Source organism: Culex pipiens, chromosome 3 (genome assembly GCF_016801865.2).
Source record: "Culex pipiens pallens isolate TS chromosome 3, TS_CPP_V2, whole genome shotgun sequence".
Lineage (NCBI taxonomy): Eukaryota > Metazoa > Arthropoda > Insecta > Diptera > Culicidae > Culex > Culex pipiens.
Genome location: NC_068939.1, coordinates 184,909,077 through 184,925,974, shown reverse-complemented (window position 1 = coordinate 184,925,974; position 16,898 = coordinate 184,909,077). Strand labels below are relative to the sequence as shown.

At 34.6% G+C, this 16,898-nt stretch overlaps 1 protein-coding gene across 3 annotated transcripts; it reads left to right on the top strand.

Annotated features, from left to right (window-relative positions):
• Positions 1-1,129: 1,129 nt before the first annotated feature.
• LOC120414363 (fumarate hydratase, mitochondrial-like) lies at positions 1,130-8,259 on the top strand. 3 transcript variants are annotated; one of them, XM_039575526.2, is made up of 3 exons: positions 1,130-1,356; positions 6,691-7,834; positions 7,894-8,259. In XM_039575526.2, exons 1-3 carry the CDS (start codon positions 1,249-1,251, stop codon positions 8,154-8,156), a joined length of 1,515 nt encoding a protein of 504 aa, XP_039431460.1. In that variant the 5' UTR covers positions 1,130-1,248; the 3' UTR covers positions 8,157-8,259. The 3 variants fall into 3 exon arrangements, with proteins under 3 accessions (XP_039431460.1, XP_039431459.1, XP_039431461.1); XM_039575525.2 differs by lacking the exon at positions 1,130-1,356 and adding an exon at positions 1,523-1,665; XM_039575527.2 differs by lacking the exon at positions 1,130-1,356 and adding an exon at positions 6,392-6,538.
• Positions 8,260-16,898: the final 8,639 nt, after the last annotated feature.

Below are 16,898 nucleotides of genomic sequence, written 5' to 3'. Positions count from 1 at the left end.
TGAAAATGGCAAATAGTTTGAATAAATAAAGTGTTTGCCTTGTTTCAGTTTAAAACGACAAAATATTGCGCAATTCTCACTAACTTGGACTTCGCACTAAATTATTGCTATCGATCGCACTATTGCGACTTGTCAAACTGGCTTGGGAAATTTTAATTTTCTCAAAAAATGATCAAAGCGAGCCGATGTTGCTTACCTGTCAATCGCAATTTTAAAGTGCGAATGTCCAGTTTGGTGGAAACTGCGACTGGAAATGTAAATAAACAACTGCTGGTTGCCTAGTTTTTGGAAAATTTGTTGTCAAAAGTGCGAGAGAAAAGTGCGGGCCAAATCCAAGTTACAGTGCAAGGATCAATATGCAGCCTAGAATCATTTTCTTTAAAAACTTGTTTAGAGATACGCCACGTTCAAATATTAGTCTAGAACAGATGAAGTGAGCGGGCCGCGAAAGCCGTCACGAAAAAAAAGTTTCCCATGCAAATTTTGAGTTGCGTATTTATTGGGCGGACTCCGACGAGGCCCACTCGCCATCTGTCGGTGGATACGCGCAACTCACGAAAACTGTCATGTTAGGGGACGGCTGGTACTACTGAATCTGAAAAGAGCACTTTTGCATGCTTCTTTTTGAGCGTGTTTAGTTTTTGTTTGATGACAGTCAGAAATGTCATTCTCTATTTTGACATCGGAAAATGTCAGAATTTCAAACTGATTTTATCAGAGCTGCCAGAAATGCTAAAAAATTAATGAAATAGGAGTTAAAAATACGGATCTTAAAAAATAATTATTAATAATTTTTTTTTAATAACTTTTACCTCGGCTTTAACCAGAACTATAGTTCTAGAGATTTTTTTTTTAAAAGTCGAATGAACTTTTTTTTCAATTTTGACTGTTTTAGATTTTTTTGGAGGTTTTTCTTTCATCTCTTTGAAACATTGTTGTGTTTATTTTATCAATTGTCGTATTTTTTTTAAATTTGAATGCGGAATATATATTTTTTTGTAATTGTAGTTTTTAAAATTCAAACAATCAATAAAAAAAATTACAAATAGACTGGCAACATCATTCGCCGTGCTTCCACAACCACAGACACACAAATTTTGCGATTTTTTACCTTTTGCTCTCCCGTCAACACACAGATTCTCTTCCTCCTCCGCCTGCCTGTGTTGTGGTTTTTCATCGGCATCTCGCGGTGGTGAAAGTTGTGCATTTCTTGCCGATCATCCCGGGTTTTTGAACAAGTTCACCGAAATGGCGTGCAGAATCTTCCACCTGTCACGGGCCGTGCTCCGCGGGCAGGCCAAACTGGCCGCGATCGCCCAGCAGCAGTCCGCGAGGGCGCTGGCCACCACCGCCAAGGTGAGCAATTTTGGTTGGAATGGGGAAAAAGTCGGAAAATTACATAATCGGATGAGGTTTTTTGGTTTTTAAGTGAAAATGTGCCGGTAAAAGGTTTACCACAGAATGTTTAGTTGATAAGCACTATCAACTTATTGTGGTTTTGGGTTTGTTGTTGTATTCTTATTCTTCACTCTTATGGTTGATTCCGGTCCGATAGAACGCGGTTTTTGGTTGCTCATTCGATTAACACTTGCAATAATGTCTGATATCGATATTAAAAGTGGTGACGAGTCGAGTGATGTGATACCAAGCAAGAAAGTAAAGTTGGTTAGTATGGATGTTATAATAAACAGTCCAATTAGCAGATTTATTAAAAATGTTTTGTCCAGAAATTGCAGAATAAATAAGGTTATGATTGTGACTGAAATTTCTACGTGTCAAAAAAGAACCTGTGTATTATCAAAGAGTATTATCATTAATTTATTATTTTTGAGTTAAGTTGAATGTTGTGCATTTTATATCCAATACATATTTTCAAAGTAATACAAATAATTATGAAATTAAATTTTGTTCGAAATTCGCTAAGTTTAACAAATTGCACTTTTTTAATTATGTTTATGGAATACATACGTCGATGCCGGTGTGCTCTTTTGTTTTACCTAGATAGGAATCCCAGCAAGGAACGACAGTACTGTTCATATAATACAAAAGTGTTATAAATACGTTCGAAAAGCTGTGCCTAGAAAAGAAATTTTTTAGATATTATGTCTTCTTAAAACCAAATTTTCGGCTATAAAAATCTCCGTTCGATTATTTCACTAATATTTCCGCCTCGCCTTGAGACTACTCAGAGATAAAAATGGTAACATTTTTCTTCGTTAAATCACCTCAATGGTAACACTGAAAAACATTCAGGGTTGTTACGGACGGCGCGGATCGCGCGGATGGCGCGGATGGCGCGTATCGCGCGGATCTGGCGCGGATTTGCTGGCTAATTTTGCTCAGGCGCGGATTTCGCGCGGATTGTAATATTGATAAACAAAATAATTGAGAACGATAGATTTTCTTTCAAATTACAAAGGAAAATATTATTAGGAATTAAATAATTTTTTTTTTTCGTTTAGTGCGAAAACATCAATTTCTAAGAAGTTGTTAATGAAGAATGTTTTCTTCTAAAAATTATTGATTGTTTTTTTTTCTTAATAAGAAACTTTGAAATAATCTTCAAGGAGCGATTTTTTTTAATGTATTAAGATTTGTTATATAAATTTAACATCACATTACAACTCTTAAAAAAAAAACAAAGCTCACCCGACAGACTTCGTTCTGCCTTTTTTCGTTTGTTGACTTTTTTTTTTACTTTTTCGTTTATTCAGCCTCCTGTGATCAAAATTTGATTTTACGCATCTTTTTCCATACAATTTGCCGATGCTCCGGAATCGGTTCCGGAGTGGCCAAAGTGTCAATATATTAGCGTAAAAACCTTCCTTGGGCTTATACGAACCCAACGCAACAAAGAGCGCTCCGATCCGTTTTTCCGTTATCAACTTTATATATATAGATAACAAAATTCGAAAAAATTACAGAATATTAAAAATTTGAAGCTATGAAACTTTTTAGATTTTCGATGTTTTTTTCAATATAAAAATTTAAATTTTTAAATTTTTCGTTTATTGAAAAAATTAAAAACTCTGTTGCCATTCTGATTCAGGTAGAATTGATTCTACTCCCAATTATCACACGAAATCCATTTAGAAATCTGCTAAAATCTCCGTCTAAAAGCGAAATGTAATGTTAAAATTTAAAAAAATAAGAAATCTAGAATTCAACAATTTGAAATTTCAGAATTTACACATTCAAATAATAAAAAAAAATAGAATTCATAATTTGAAATTGTCAAAACACGAATTATTGAATTGAAAAAATACGAAAATATTACAATTAATTTTTTTTGTTAATTTTTAATTTTTTAAGAAAGTTCTTAAGTTATCAAATTATTGAATTTTTAAATTATTAAGAGCGAGTCCACGAACAGGGCATACCCCTTTGTATGGGACGTCGTTTGGACCTCACCAATCTGCCTGAAATTTTCAGGGGTTGTTTGTACATATAAAACTAGCATCCGGCCAAAATATGAGCACTCTAGGTCAACGGGAAGTGGGGCAAATCGGGACACAAAGTTTGAAGGTTCAAAACGTAAAAAATCTTAAAAAGGCTATAACTTGGACAAAATTCTATTTAATTTCAAAATTCAAAATGCATCTGAAAGGGCTTTAAAAATGCAACAAAATGCAGGATAGAACATCCAAATTGGTTAATTCTAAAGGGAGTTATTGGCATTTTAGTGAAAAAATAGCATAATTTTCAAACTCAAATAAAAAAGTGTTCCAGAGCGCTCCGATCCGTTTTTCCGTTATCAACTTTATATATATAGATAACAAAATTCGAAAAAATTACAGAATATTAAAAATTTGAAGCTATGAAACTTTTTAGATTTTCGATGTTTTTTTCAATATAAAAATTTAAATTTTTAAATTTTTCGTTTATTGAAAAAATTAAAAACTCTGTTGCCATTCTGATTCAGGTAGAATTGATTCTACTCCCAATTATCACACGAAATCCATTTAGAAATCTGCTAAAATCTCCGTCTAAAAGCGAAATGTAATGTTAAAATTTAAAAAAATAAGAAATCTAGAATTCAACAATTTGAAATTTCAGAATTTACACATTCAAATAATAAAAAAAAATAGAATTCATAATTTGAAATTGTCAAAACACGAATTATTGAATTGAAAAAATACGAAAATATTACAATTAATTTTTTTTGTTAATTTTTAATTTTTTAAGAAAGTTCTTAAGTTATCAAATTATTGAATTTTTAAATTAAAAATTATTAAATTATTAAATTATTAAATTATTAAATTATTAAATTATTAAATTATTAAATTATTAAATTATTAAATTATTAAATTATTAAATTATTAAATTATTAAATTATTAAATTAATAAATTATTAAATTACTAAATTACTAAATTATTAAATTATTAAATTATTAAATTATTAAATTATTAAATTATTAAATTATTAAATTATTAAATTATTAAATTATTAAATTATTAAATTATTAAATTATTAAATTAATAAATTATTAAATTATTAAATTATAAAATTATTAAATTATTAAATTATTAAATTATTCAATTATTTAATTATTCAATTATTAAATTATTAAATTATTAAATTATTAAATTATTAAATTATTAAATTATTAAATTATTAAATTATTAAATTATTAAATTATTAAATTATTAAATTATTAAATTATTAAATTAATAAATTATTAAATTATTAAATTATAAAATTATTAAATTATTAAATTATTAAATTATTAAATTATTCAATTATTTAATTATTCAATTATTAAATTATTAAATTATTAAATTATTAAATTATTAAATTATTAAATTATTAAATTATTAAATTATTAAATTATTAAATTATTAAATTATTAAATTATTAAATTATTAAATTATTAAATTATTAAATTATTAAATTATTAAATTATTAAATTATTAAATTATTAAATTATTAAATTATTAAATTATTAAATTATTAGATTATTAAATTATTAAATTATTAAATAATCAAATTATCAAATTATTAAATTATCAAATTATAAAATTATAAAATTATTAAATTTTTGAATTATTAAATTATTATTTTTTGCCATTTTCTTAGTTAGGATCATTTTTAGAATTATATTTTAGTTTAGAGAAATTTAGAGAAAAAAATAATAGAAATTTTGTGTTTCGTATTTCCAGAGTAAAGTTTTGGCGAAAATTATCAAGTACTAAATCCCTAGATTTTATAATTTGGTGATTTATTTTATGGTTTTAAATTTTTTAAAATTCAGAATTTAATTTTTTTTCCTGAATTTGTTTTTAAAGCAATGATATTAGTGTTGCAAAAAATGCTCATATTGTTTCAGAAATGACAAAAAAAGATTCCATTTGGTACAGGTGGGATATGAATCCACAACTGATCAACGGTACTGATCCAAATGCCTTCTGTATTATTCTTTTTTTCGTTTAAAATTTCATTCATTATGTTACTCTCTTCTATGTTTTTCGCGATTTTTTTTATATGGCGCGGATTTCGCGCGGATTGGGTTTAGGGGTCGGCGCGGATCTGGCGCGGATTTTTTCTCGACTTTTCCGTAACAACCCTGAACATTCCCTGAACATTAACGGCAATCGTTTTGTTCACAAAAAATATTGATTTTTGAAAAGTATTGAATATAGTCGACAAAAAATCAAAGATATTTATAAGCAATTAAAAAAGTCAATAGAAGATATTTTGCAAACTTCAACCTCAAAAAAATACTGTAGTTAAATTTCCTGTCGGTTTCCAATTAAAATAAACCCTTTTCGAAAAATCTCGTCTCGAAAAAACCCTTCGGAACCGTCTGGGATCTATCCCAGGCCGACTGGGTGAGGGGCAACCACGATTACACCAACACCACGGGTCTCGGCTTTTTGATTGGACATCTGACTATTTTTTTAACACACTGAAATAAGTTAAAAAAAATTATTTTGAACTTTGTGATGAAATGTTAATTTAAAAAAAAATGTTTAGAGTGTATTGCATTTTTCTGAAAGGTACTATTAATTAACTTCAACTTTGTTGAAGATCACAAATCGATCAGAAAATCTCTTTGTAGGGATCGTTTTACACCTTCAGAACCTTTGATCCTTACCCTAAAATACTACGTCATTTCTGGATGTCGTCTTATAGGATAGGTCTCTAGAAAAAAATAGAAATCCATCAAAATTGATTTTTATTTATTTTTTTATTTTTAACTATTACAATTTCAAAAGGGATTAAATTTTTTATTTAAATAACAAAAAAAAAAATGCGAATGTCTAGAGAGTCCGTTGTCCGTTGCAGCTCAGTAAATCAGGTTTTTAACTTGTTTTGTTGCCGTGTGCGAATGCAATCTTGGTCATTTAATAGAGAGCGAGAAAAACGTCTCAGCAACACTCTCAGCACAACTCAGTAAGCGAGTGCTCGTTCATCAGTTAAGTCGCGTTTTTTATTGTGTTTTCTTTAACTTTTGTTTCTTTTGCCCCCACTTGCTGCTGTTAATTTAGCCAACTTGTTGATTGTGGCTGTTTATCGTGGGAATTGTTTCAAGTCATGGTAATTGATTTTAAACTTTGGCATAATTGTGGAACTATAATTTGTACAAACATACGAGCTCTAAGTTCAGCTGGAGTTGCATAACACGTCGACGTGTCGAGCCCCTAAGCAGTATGGAATAATCAGTTTTTGTCTTCTCTCTGTTTCTCCAGGCTAGCAAAGACGTTGGCTTCCGCACCGAGTCGGACACTTTTGGCGAGTTGAAAGTGCCGAACGACAAGTACTATGGCGCGCAGACTGTTCGTTCCACGATGAACTTCCCGATCGGAGGACCAACCGAGAGGATGCCCCAGCCGGTCATCACTGCCATGGGAATTCTGAAGAAGGCTGCGGCCCTCGTCAACAAAGAGTACGGTCTGGACCCGAAGGTTGCGGACGCGATCGCGCTGGCCGCGGATGATGTCATCTCGGGCAAGCTGTATGACGATCACTTTCCGTTGGTCATCTGGCAGACCGGTTCTGGCACTCAGTCCAACATGAACGTCAACGAAGTCATCAGCAATCGGGCGATCGAGTTGATGGGCGGCACACTGGGTTCCAAGACGCCGGTTCACCCGAACGATCACGTCAACAAGTCCCAATCTTCGAACGATACCTTCCCGACCGCGATCCACGTTTCGGTGGCTCGCGAGTTAACCGGAAATTTGAAGCCGGCCATCCAGACGCTGCACGACGCGCTTAAAGCCAAGTCGGACGAATTCAAGGACATTATCAAAATTGGCCGCACGCACACCCAGGATGCGGTTCCGCTGACGCTCGGTCAGGAGTTCAGCGGCTATGTCCAGCAGATGGAGTTTGCGCTGCAGCGAATTGAAGCCTGCCTGCCACGCGTGTACATGCTGGCCCTCGGAGGTACCGCTGTCGGCACTGGCCTCAACACGCGCATCGGATTCGCCGAGAAATGCGCCGCCAAAATCTCCGAACTCACCGGCCTGCCGTTTGTCACTGCCCCCAACAAGTTTGAAGCGCTGGCCGCTCGTGACGCCATGGTCGAGGTCTCCGGATGCCTCAACACCATCGCCGTCAGCTGCATGAAGATCGCCAACGATATCCGATTCCTCGGATCGGGTCCCCGTTGCGGCCTCGGTGAACTCAGCCTGCCAGAAAACGAACCCGGAAGCTCGATCATGCCCGGAAAGGTCAACCCAACCCAGTGCGAAGCCATGACTATGGTTTGCGCTCAGGTTATGGGCAACAACGTCGCCGTCACCGTCGGTGGATCCAACGGTCACTTTGAACTCAATGTGTTCAAACCGTTGGTCGTCTCGAATGTACTCCGATCGATCCGACTCCTCTGTAAGTAACCTCCACCCCGAAAAACAGACCTAAACTAATCAATTCCCCCATCAAATCAGCCGACAGCGCGCGCACCTTCAGCAAGAACTGCGTCGTCGGCATCCAGGCGAACCGGGCCAACATCGACAAGATCATGAACGAGTCGTTGATGCTGGTGACGGCGCTGAACCCGCACATCGGGTACGACAAGGCGGCCAAGATTGCCAAGACGGCCCACAAGGAGGGCACGACGTTGAAGCAGGCCGCCCTCAAGCTGGGCTACCTGAACGAGCAGCAGTTCAACGAGTGGGTCCGCCCGGAGAACATGCTGGGACCGAAGTGAGGAGGAGCGAGAGAGCGCTGCGAATCAGGTGAATAATTTTGATTGTTTACTTATTATTATTATTTTCTATAAAGAACAGAAGAGTTTTGTGTCGTAAAACGAAGAGAGTCGTTTTATCATTGCGCCGAAAAGTCCCCTGAAAACGTGAGGTTTTCGAAGCTCAAAGCATCTAAACTTTATCAATCATCGGAATGCCTTTCGAACACCATTTGAATAATATGCAGACGGTTCCGGTAGAAATTTTCTTCAAATGTTAAGCTTAAATATTAAATTATTAAATTATTAAATTGTTAAATTATTAAATAATTAAATAATTAAATTATTAAATTATTAAATTATTAAATTATTAAATTATTAAATTATTAAATTATTAAATTATTAAATTATTAAATTATTAAGTTATTAAATTATTAAATTATTAAATTATTAAATTATTAAATTATTAAATTATGAGTTGCGTTGGAGAATTTGAACGGTGCGCGTCGCGGTCATCACGCAGGATTTTCGTTGCCGTTTCCGTCTTTGTTGTTCCCCCGATTGTGTGTGTTTTTCGGTCCGGGCGGTTTCGCGTTTTCGCATTTTATTTGGTTTTATCTTTCCACAGCCGGCTGTCTAAGATTTAATCATTTATGCTAAACTCAACACCAAATAACCGGGAATAGTCTCATCCGCATACTCCGACTGTTTGCCTTGAGAATGCATAATACATCACACCATTAAACAAAATTTATTGATTATTGGGTCGCATCATCATCCTCTATGTTGAATCCTGGCCATTACCCTTACCCACTAACAAAATCCCAAGTAGAAGTAGTTTTCCGGCACACGTGGGGGTGTGGATATCGTATAGAACCCACCCTTTGTAGCAACCTGTGCTAACTAACATTCCCGTCCCAATCCCCCGAGATCTACAAACTGACATGGCGGGCGCCGTTGGTGGCCAACGACTGTTTCCTATTAGCAACGGCTCTAGTTTTGATGATCGTGATGTTTTATCTTGTCAGCGCATTCATGCATGCTGTTGATAAAGGAAACATCATTTGATCGTTTAAGCGTATGGTCGGTTGTATTGATAGGATATTACGGTCCTGTTCAACAACGGAGAAGGACAACCATGGGTGGTCTCTCATGCTCATGCTCATGCTCAAATTATTAAATTATTAAAATATTAAATGCTTCAATTATTAAATTATTACATTATAACCTTATTACATTATTAAATTATTAAATTTTTGAATCATACAATTCTAAAATAATTTGAAATAGTTTAATTGATAAATTTTAAAATAATTTAACTATTAAATTATTAATTAATTATTGACTGTCTTGCAGAGTTGCCAGGTTGCCAGATAAATTTGAAAATGCCATATCTTCCTTTCTGTGGTGAAAAATCGTGAATCCCAGTACCTAAATTTCCCGGAGTGGTTTCTGTTTCGATTTTTCCTACCAGAGGCGAAAGATAGTAATCGAAATCCCAAACTTTATAATTTGTCGTGTTAAACGCATTTTTTTCTTGTTGAAATTTTGGGCGGTTATGTATTTGTGAAGGTAGATCGCATTTTTTTTATTGAGTCATTTGCAATCTGAATTTTCGCGTAATTTTACACCCCTTCCCAAGGAAACAAGTTTCGACCAGTGGCAGCGATTCCTTTTTTCGAATTCGAATCCGTCATCATGATGTTGCGCGACACCTGTGCCCTTTAACTGTTTGTCGCGCAACATTCCGAAGCTGACGTGTGACGTTGCATAGCTCCCGATTTGCGCACGACCGCAAATCCCGAAGTCCCGAACCCTCCCCCGAAGGTGTAGGGTTGTTCTAATCGGGGAATTTAGAGGGAATAAAAACGAGTTTTTTTTTAGTCGTAATATTTTTAAAATCTTATAATTTAAATAAGTAGACTGTTTCAAATATTCTAACTTTGTTTACATTTTCTCAAAAGATTTCCAACTCAAACCGGTTTCTCCGAATCGTACCGGCGTTTTTGCTCCAATCCCAACCCAACATGGAGCGTGAGGACGACGAAAGGAAAACCTCACCCAGGCTGACGCTTCATAAATTATTACCACAACGTGTGTGAGCGCCGTAATTTTCACTAAATTTTTCAATGGTGCTAATCGTGAGTAGCGGCGATGGTCAAACGGTGGTGCTTGCTTGGATGGAATTTTCAGTATTTTTGGGGGGATCCAAGTGTACGCGCCCAGGAGAAGTTCAACCTGGCGTTTACTCTCTAGCCCAGATTGTGCAAAATTTATCGATTATTTTCCCTCCACGCCGTGTAGCTCGTCGTCGGCGCTCCTGCATATCTCACTGCCATCGAAGCTATTGTGGTTCCGAGGGCACAGTGAAAAATTTAATGATTTATACTTTTCTTTTAAACATTCCATATTGACTTTCCGGTATTGATCTAAAGATTCAAGGTTCGAATCTTGATCTTTCCAAATTTCTTTGTTTTTTTTTGCCGTGCAACATTGGGTGGATCACTCTCACAGGTTGCCATGGTGACGCAAATTATTCCTTCGCACAGAAGTGTGTGGCATGGCCTCCTTCTCCTTCTCCTTCGCCATTTTTCCTTTCCCCCCTGCAAATCCTTTCCGGTGGGAGATTGTACGGAAGGTGAAGTAGACGAAGAAGAAGAAGCATTCCCGGGCCAACTTTTCTTTTGCTCGATGGTGTAAGTGCGTTTATGTGTGTGTGTGCTTCGTGGAACCGCAAGCCGGCTTCCGCCGTGCCGCCATTTACCCCGGCCGGATCTTGGAACAGGATATCCCCGGCAACACCCTCGCACTAACAATGGGCAAAATTTCGGGGTTTTTTTTTTCACTATTTTTGAATGTATAAGTGTGCGCTCACCGTTCCGACCATGCTTCCCTTAGGTGTGTGGTGCGCGCACGTGGGTGCTTGCTGGCACTTCTAGGGCTAGGGGGAAAACGGTATTGGCCAAGTAAAGTACCTCTTCCAGGCTCGTTAGATTGGTTTATATGGTAATGAGAAATCGCAGCTGAAGTAAGAGGGGAAAAGTAAGTCGATGTCGATTTTTCTTATGTTTAATGACTACAATGAATTCAATTTATTTTTTATTGTATTCTTCAAAACGAACTTTTTTATCCGAAAACACATTGATCAAATCAATTCAAAACTTTTTTTTTAAATAAACCAAATTTTCAGTTTTTGGGTGTTTTTTAATACCCTTACCCTTACGCGGTTTCAAAACACTTAAAAAGGAAAAACTGGAAATTAAGTTTATTGGACCTTTTCAAAAAAAAAAAAAAACATGACTACAGAATTTCTAAATTTACCGTTTTTTCCAAACTGAAGATGTTGTTTCAAACTTGAAATATAAAACAGCAAACAATTCAATGCTAAAATCGCATACAAAAACATGCACGTCTCCTTTGTGCAGAATTTACTTAAATGCAATCGACGGGATTCAAAGCCAGCACTCGGACTTTCACCTTAGTCATTGAATTTTTTGCTGTGTACTGTCACAAATTTGTTAAATATCTATGAAAGAATGAAAACTATAGTTTCTCGTCTTTTTCCGTCTTCTTACTTTTAACATTAAATTCGAGTTCTGCAACCTTTTTTTACTCTAATTTGAATAGTTGATTGCTTATTAAATAACAAAATGCATTTTTTTCAATATTTTTTTCAATATTTCTTGGATTTAAAAATTCTTAATGACGTTAGATCAGTTATGAAAAACAAAAATGTTTTTTTTTTCTGGTTCGATTATCCGAACTGATTTTTCTCCAAAGCTTTCGAATAATCAAGTATGGACTGTACTGCAATTTCAAACTTAATTTCAAACTATTTTTTTTTGTTTCCATATGGGTGGTCCCAGACAATAAATTTTTTTAAGAAGATTAAAAAAATATTTTAAATCCCACTTTCCCTAACAAACAGTTTTTGCCATTTTTTCAACATCAAATAAAAAAACAATAAAATGCACTGTTATGTATTCATTTAGATGTTAATTTCACGAAAAAAAAGGACGACGCCGATACGAATACGACGAGTGCTGAAATAATCAAGTTTTGCAACAAGTTGATTATAATATTTTTCGCAATTCCGAGAATCGCTATTTGACGGTAATAATACACGTTCCATTCGTCCATACAATTTATAAGATAACATATAAAAAAAAGTTGGATGTAATTTTAAAATCCTTAAAATTTCAACATTGAAAATCGAACCAATACAAAGTTGCCTAATTATTGCCAGTTGAAAAATTCGGTCTAATTGGAAAATAAATTTCTCAACTTTCTGAAAAATTAAAGTTCAACTTTTTAGCAAAAAGTAACGGATCTGGTACATTTCGCCGAATGGACATTTCGCCGAATGGACATTTCGCCGACTTAAAAAAACGGTTTGAGAATACTTCTGTGAGTTTGTGCATTCTTTCAAACAAGAATCGTTCTTTGTTTTAGCTTTTGGTAATTTTGGTGTTTTTATGTTTTTGTTTACCTTTAATTTTATTCATTTTTTTTTGATTCGGCGAAATGTCCATTCGGCGAAATGTACCAGATCCGTTACTTTTTGCTAAAAAATTGGACTTTTATTTTTCAGAAAGTTGAGAAAATTATTTTCCAATTAGACCGATTTTTTTCAACTGGAAAAAAATAGGCAACTATGTATTGGTTCGATTTTCAATGTTAAAATGTTAAGGATTTAAAATTACATCCAACTTTATTACCATTTTTTATATTTTTATATTATAAATTGTATGGACGAATGGAAGTTGCATTATTTTTATTTTAAAGGAAAAATACCAAGGAACATCCATCAGTCGATTGGTTATTTTTTTCCTGAATTATGATATGGTTGGATTAACAAAAAGTTGGTATAATTCAACTAATGATTGATAGATTCTTTAACTTCAATAAAATATCATGTTACGTAGACTTTTGCAATTATTCTCACTTTGTTTGGAACGATTATTTGGTTCGGAATGATTTTTCCACGTTACAATCTGATCAAACGATACCTAAATCGTTTTGATGGATAACTACGATAGTAACTCTTGTTAAACTTTGCGCAAAGTTGTTCCAGCAAAAGATTTTTATCACGCCTCTTGCAGTAACCCGCTTGAAGGCTTGAACTATTGATCAAACAATCCTCATCCTGCTAACAATAATAACAATTGCACGAGAGCACGTACCCAACACAAAAAGTAATCAAACACACGGACCTCTCGTTTCTCGACCCACACACCCCCCGGGATTCTCCAGGATAAAGAGACGACGAGGTCGTACAAATATGAAACAGAAGCCGCCCTTGTCAGCACTTGTTTCCGCCGGGCAAGCCTAACGAACAGGAAACCCGCGCGGGAGCTGATGAGAAGGACCTCTTTTTTTCAGGGAAAAATTGCATTCACGTACCACCACCGGGAGTTTGCGTGTTCAAGAGGCCAGCCCAGGGTTTTGCAGAATGGGTACATTGTTTGTACTGTTTTGTTGGATACTTGAGAACTTTTCATTTGTTCTGCTTGTTAATTAATCTCAGGGATTTTTTGTTCAGTATGTGAAATGCCGGAAATTTTCTTAACTAGACGTGTTATATTTGTTAAAGTTCTAATTTGATTAGATTTAATTTCATGTTCAAACTAGTTTCCCTTAACATTGTACAAACTTCAAATAGACGCAAGGGACGTCGGCACATGGCTAAGTACCACATGCGCGTTCGCTGCACATGTGCTCTGCAGCCGAATCAAAGAGATCCTTTCCACATTAGCTTACGACATCGGCAGCAGCAGCATCTAAAAACGGCGTTTGGAATAGAGGGTGAACCTCGGGTTTCTAAATATAATACAATCTTGACAAAAACTCGCAAACACAAACACACACATTCAGAGAACCGCGCCACGAGCCAACAGTGCAATGACCCCGTCCGTTCCTCACCACCCGAATCCTTGTGTTTGCCGCTGCTCTCTCCCCTCGGAGCAGATCCTCCGGTGGTGCTCTTTCTAGTTCGTTCTAAAACTCGAATGAAAATATAAAAAAAAACAGGATCTCTCATTTAGATTGGTCCTTGGACTGAATGGGGTAGAGGGCACAGTTTTTGCCATGCGTTAAAAGCATTGAGTGTAAACAAAACATGGATTTTGAAATTTACAAATTTGAATTAAATTTTTTGCAATTCCGTCGTGAAACTACTTACTTTTCCTGTCATTTTCGAGCGACGGAACGGCCTCCCTTTCACTACGAAAAATAACAGAATGGAAAATGAATACTTTTCAATACCAGTGCTGAAATGTTGAACTTTTCAAAACTAGTATCTAAAAATTTACATTTTTTTTTGTGTTTGTTTTGAGCTTAATACATGGATGTTGAAATTCCATTCAAAAGGCGTTTTTATTTAACTTTTTGTCACTAAAACTTGATTTGCAAAAAAACACTATTTTAAATTTTTTTTATTTTTTGATGTGTTTTAGAGGACATCAATTGCCAACTTTTCAGAAATTTCCAGGTTGTGCAAAAAATCTTTGAGCGAGTTATGAATTTTTGAATCAATACTGATTTTTTCAAAAAATCGAAAAATTGGTCGCAAAAATTTTTCAACTTCATTTTTCGATGTAAAATCAAATTTGCATCAAAAAGTACTCTAGTGAAATTTTGATAAAGTGCACCGTTTTCAAGTTAAATCCATTTTTAGGTGCCTTTTTTGAAAATAGTCGCAGTTTTTAATATTTTTTAATTGGTGCACATGATTGCCCACTTTTGAAAAAAATATTTTTGAAAAGCTGAAAAAAATTCTCTATATTTGCATTTTTGAACTTTGTTGATACGACCCTTAGTTGCTGAGATATTACCATGCAAAGGTTTAAAAACTGAAAATTGATGTTTTCTAAGTCCCACCCAAACAACACACCATTTTCCAATGTCGATATCTCGGCAACTAATGGTCCGATTTTTAATGTTAAAATATGAAACATTCGTGAAATTTTCCGATCTATATTTTCAAAATTTGTAAACCAAGACTAACATTTCAAAAGGGCCAAACATTCAATATTACGCCCTTTTAAAATGTTAGTCTTGGTTTAAAAAATTTGAAAATATTTTTTTCGAAAAAAACGGAACATTTCACGAATGTTTCATATTTTAACATTGAAAATCGGACCATTAGGTGCTGAGATATCGACATTGGAAAATGGTGTGTTGTTTGGGTGGGACTTAGAACCTCGTTGGATAAATGTACGACTCGTGCTGAAAAAATCCTCTTTTTGCAACTTGTTGCATAAACTACTATTTTATCGACACTCTTCGTATGAATAGAACTCAGTGAAACAATTTACTGAAATTTTCGTAATTGAAAAACGCAACTTTTGGTACCCAAACATGTATCGGTCATTTTAGTGAAAAAGTTAGTTTTAACCCGTTTTCTTAATTTTCCCTCGAAAAACACGGTTTTTATGTTCAAAAAATCATATCTCCGAATCCTTTTGGATATGTTATTTAAAATTAAACAAGGAATTAGACGTTTTTGACGTACAAAGGGTAACTGTACTCAGAAGCTTAATTTTAGGACTCAATTCTGTTTTTTTTTGTTTTTTTTTTTTGTATTTTTGAATTTGAGGGGGGTTTTCAGGGAAGGTTCTGAAAAAAAAAACTATTTAAAATACATAAAACTTTAGTAAAAAACTAACTTAATCCACCTATGTGGTTGATGCCTTCCTCACTCTTTACCAACAATGGGTAATAAGATGGACACAAATTTTATTACTTTTTATAGATGCGGAATAACAAAGTACATAAATATCACTTTAGCGGTCATAACTCAAAGCAGGGTTGCCAGATCTTCAATGTTTTGGACTCGTTGGAAAGGTCTTTTGATTGCCTAACCAACGATGGGTTGGATGAAGGATCCGGACATCGTTTAAATACGCTTAAGTATGATGCGGTTTCAAAAGAGTTCATAAATATCACTTAAGTGGTCATAACTCGAGGCAGAGTTGCCAGATCTTTAATGTTTTGGACTCGTTGTAAAGGTCTTTTGATTACCTAACCAACGATGGGTTGGATGAAGGATCCGGACATCGTTTAAATACGTTTAAGTGTGATCCGGTTTCAAAAGAGTTCATAAATATCGGTAATGTGGTCATAACTTGAGAAAAGGTTGCCATATCTTCAATGTGTTGGACTTGTTGGAAAGGTCTTTCGATTACTTAACCAACGATATACAACATGATGATATTTGGTGCGATTTCCTGGCATTTGTGCAACTTCCGAAAATAAGCGAAAACACATTTTTATACATAACTTTTGAACTACTTATCAAAACTTCAAACAATTCAATAGCACCGTATGGGACTCTGAATCAAGTCGAGTGCAACTGGTTTGATCAAAATCGGTTTAACCAGTGCTGAGAAAACTGAGTGACATTATTGGTCACAAACACACACACACATACACACAGACATTTGTTCAGTTTTCGATTCTGAGTCGATATGTATACATCAAGGTGGGTTTTCGAGCTTTACATAAAAAGTTCATTTTTAGAGCAGGATTATAGCCTTACCTCAGTGAGGAAGGCAAAAATCATCCATTGATACATGATGATGATTTATTTTTGCAAATTGGATAGAAATAGGATCAAATTTTTAATCTGCCAAACATACGAGAATCATGAAACAAGCGTTACCGGTTTTTTACTAAACAAGTTGAATCATAATAAAATTATAACCAATAAATAAATAAATTCAACCAATTATTCATTTTGGCTTATAAATTGAAACAGCGCCCAAT

Excerpts from the sequence above, each read along its gene's own strand:
- LOC120414363 (XM_039575525.2), top strand. The coding sequence starts at position 1,534 with ATGGTTGATTCCGGTCCGATAGAACGCGGTTTTTGGTTGCTCATTCGA. Across the intron at positions 1,666-6,690 it reads CAAGCAAGAAAGTAAAGTTG|GCTAGCAAAGACGTTGGCTT; the intron begins GTTAGTATGGAT and ends CTGTTTCTCCAG. Across the intron at positions 7,835-7,893 it reads CCGATCGATCCGACTCCTCT|CCGACAGCGCGCGCACCTTC; the intron begins GTAAGTAACCTC and ends CCATCAAATCAG.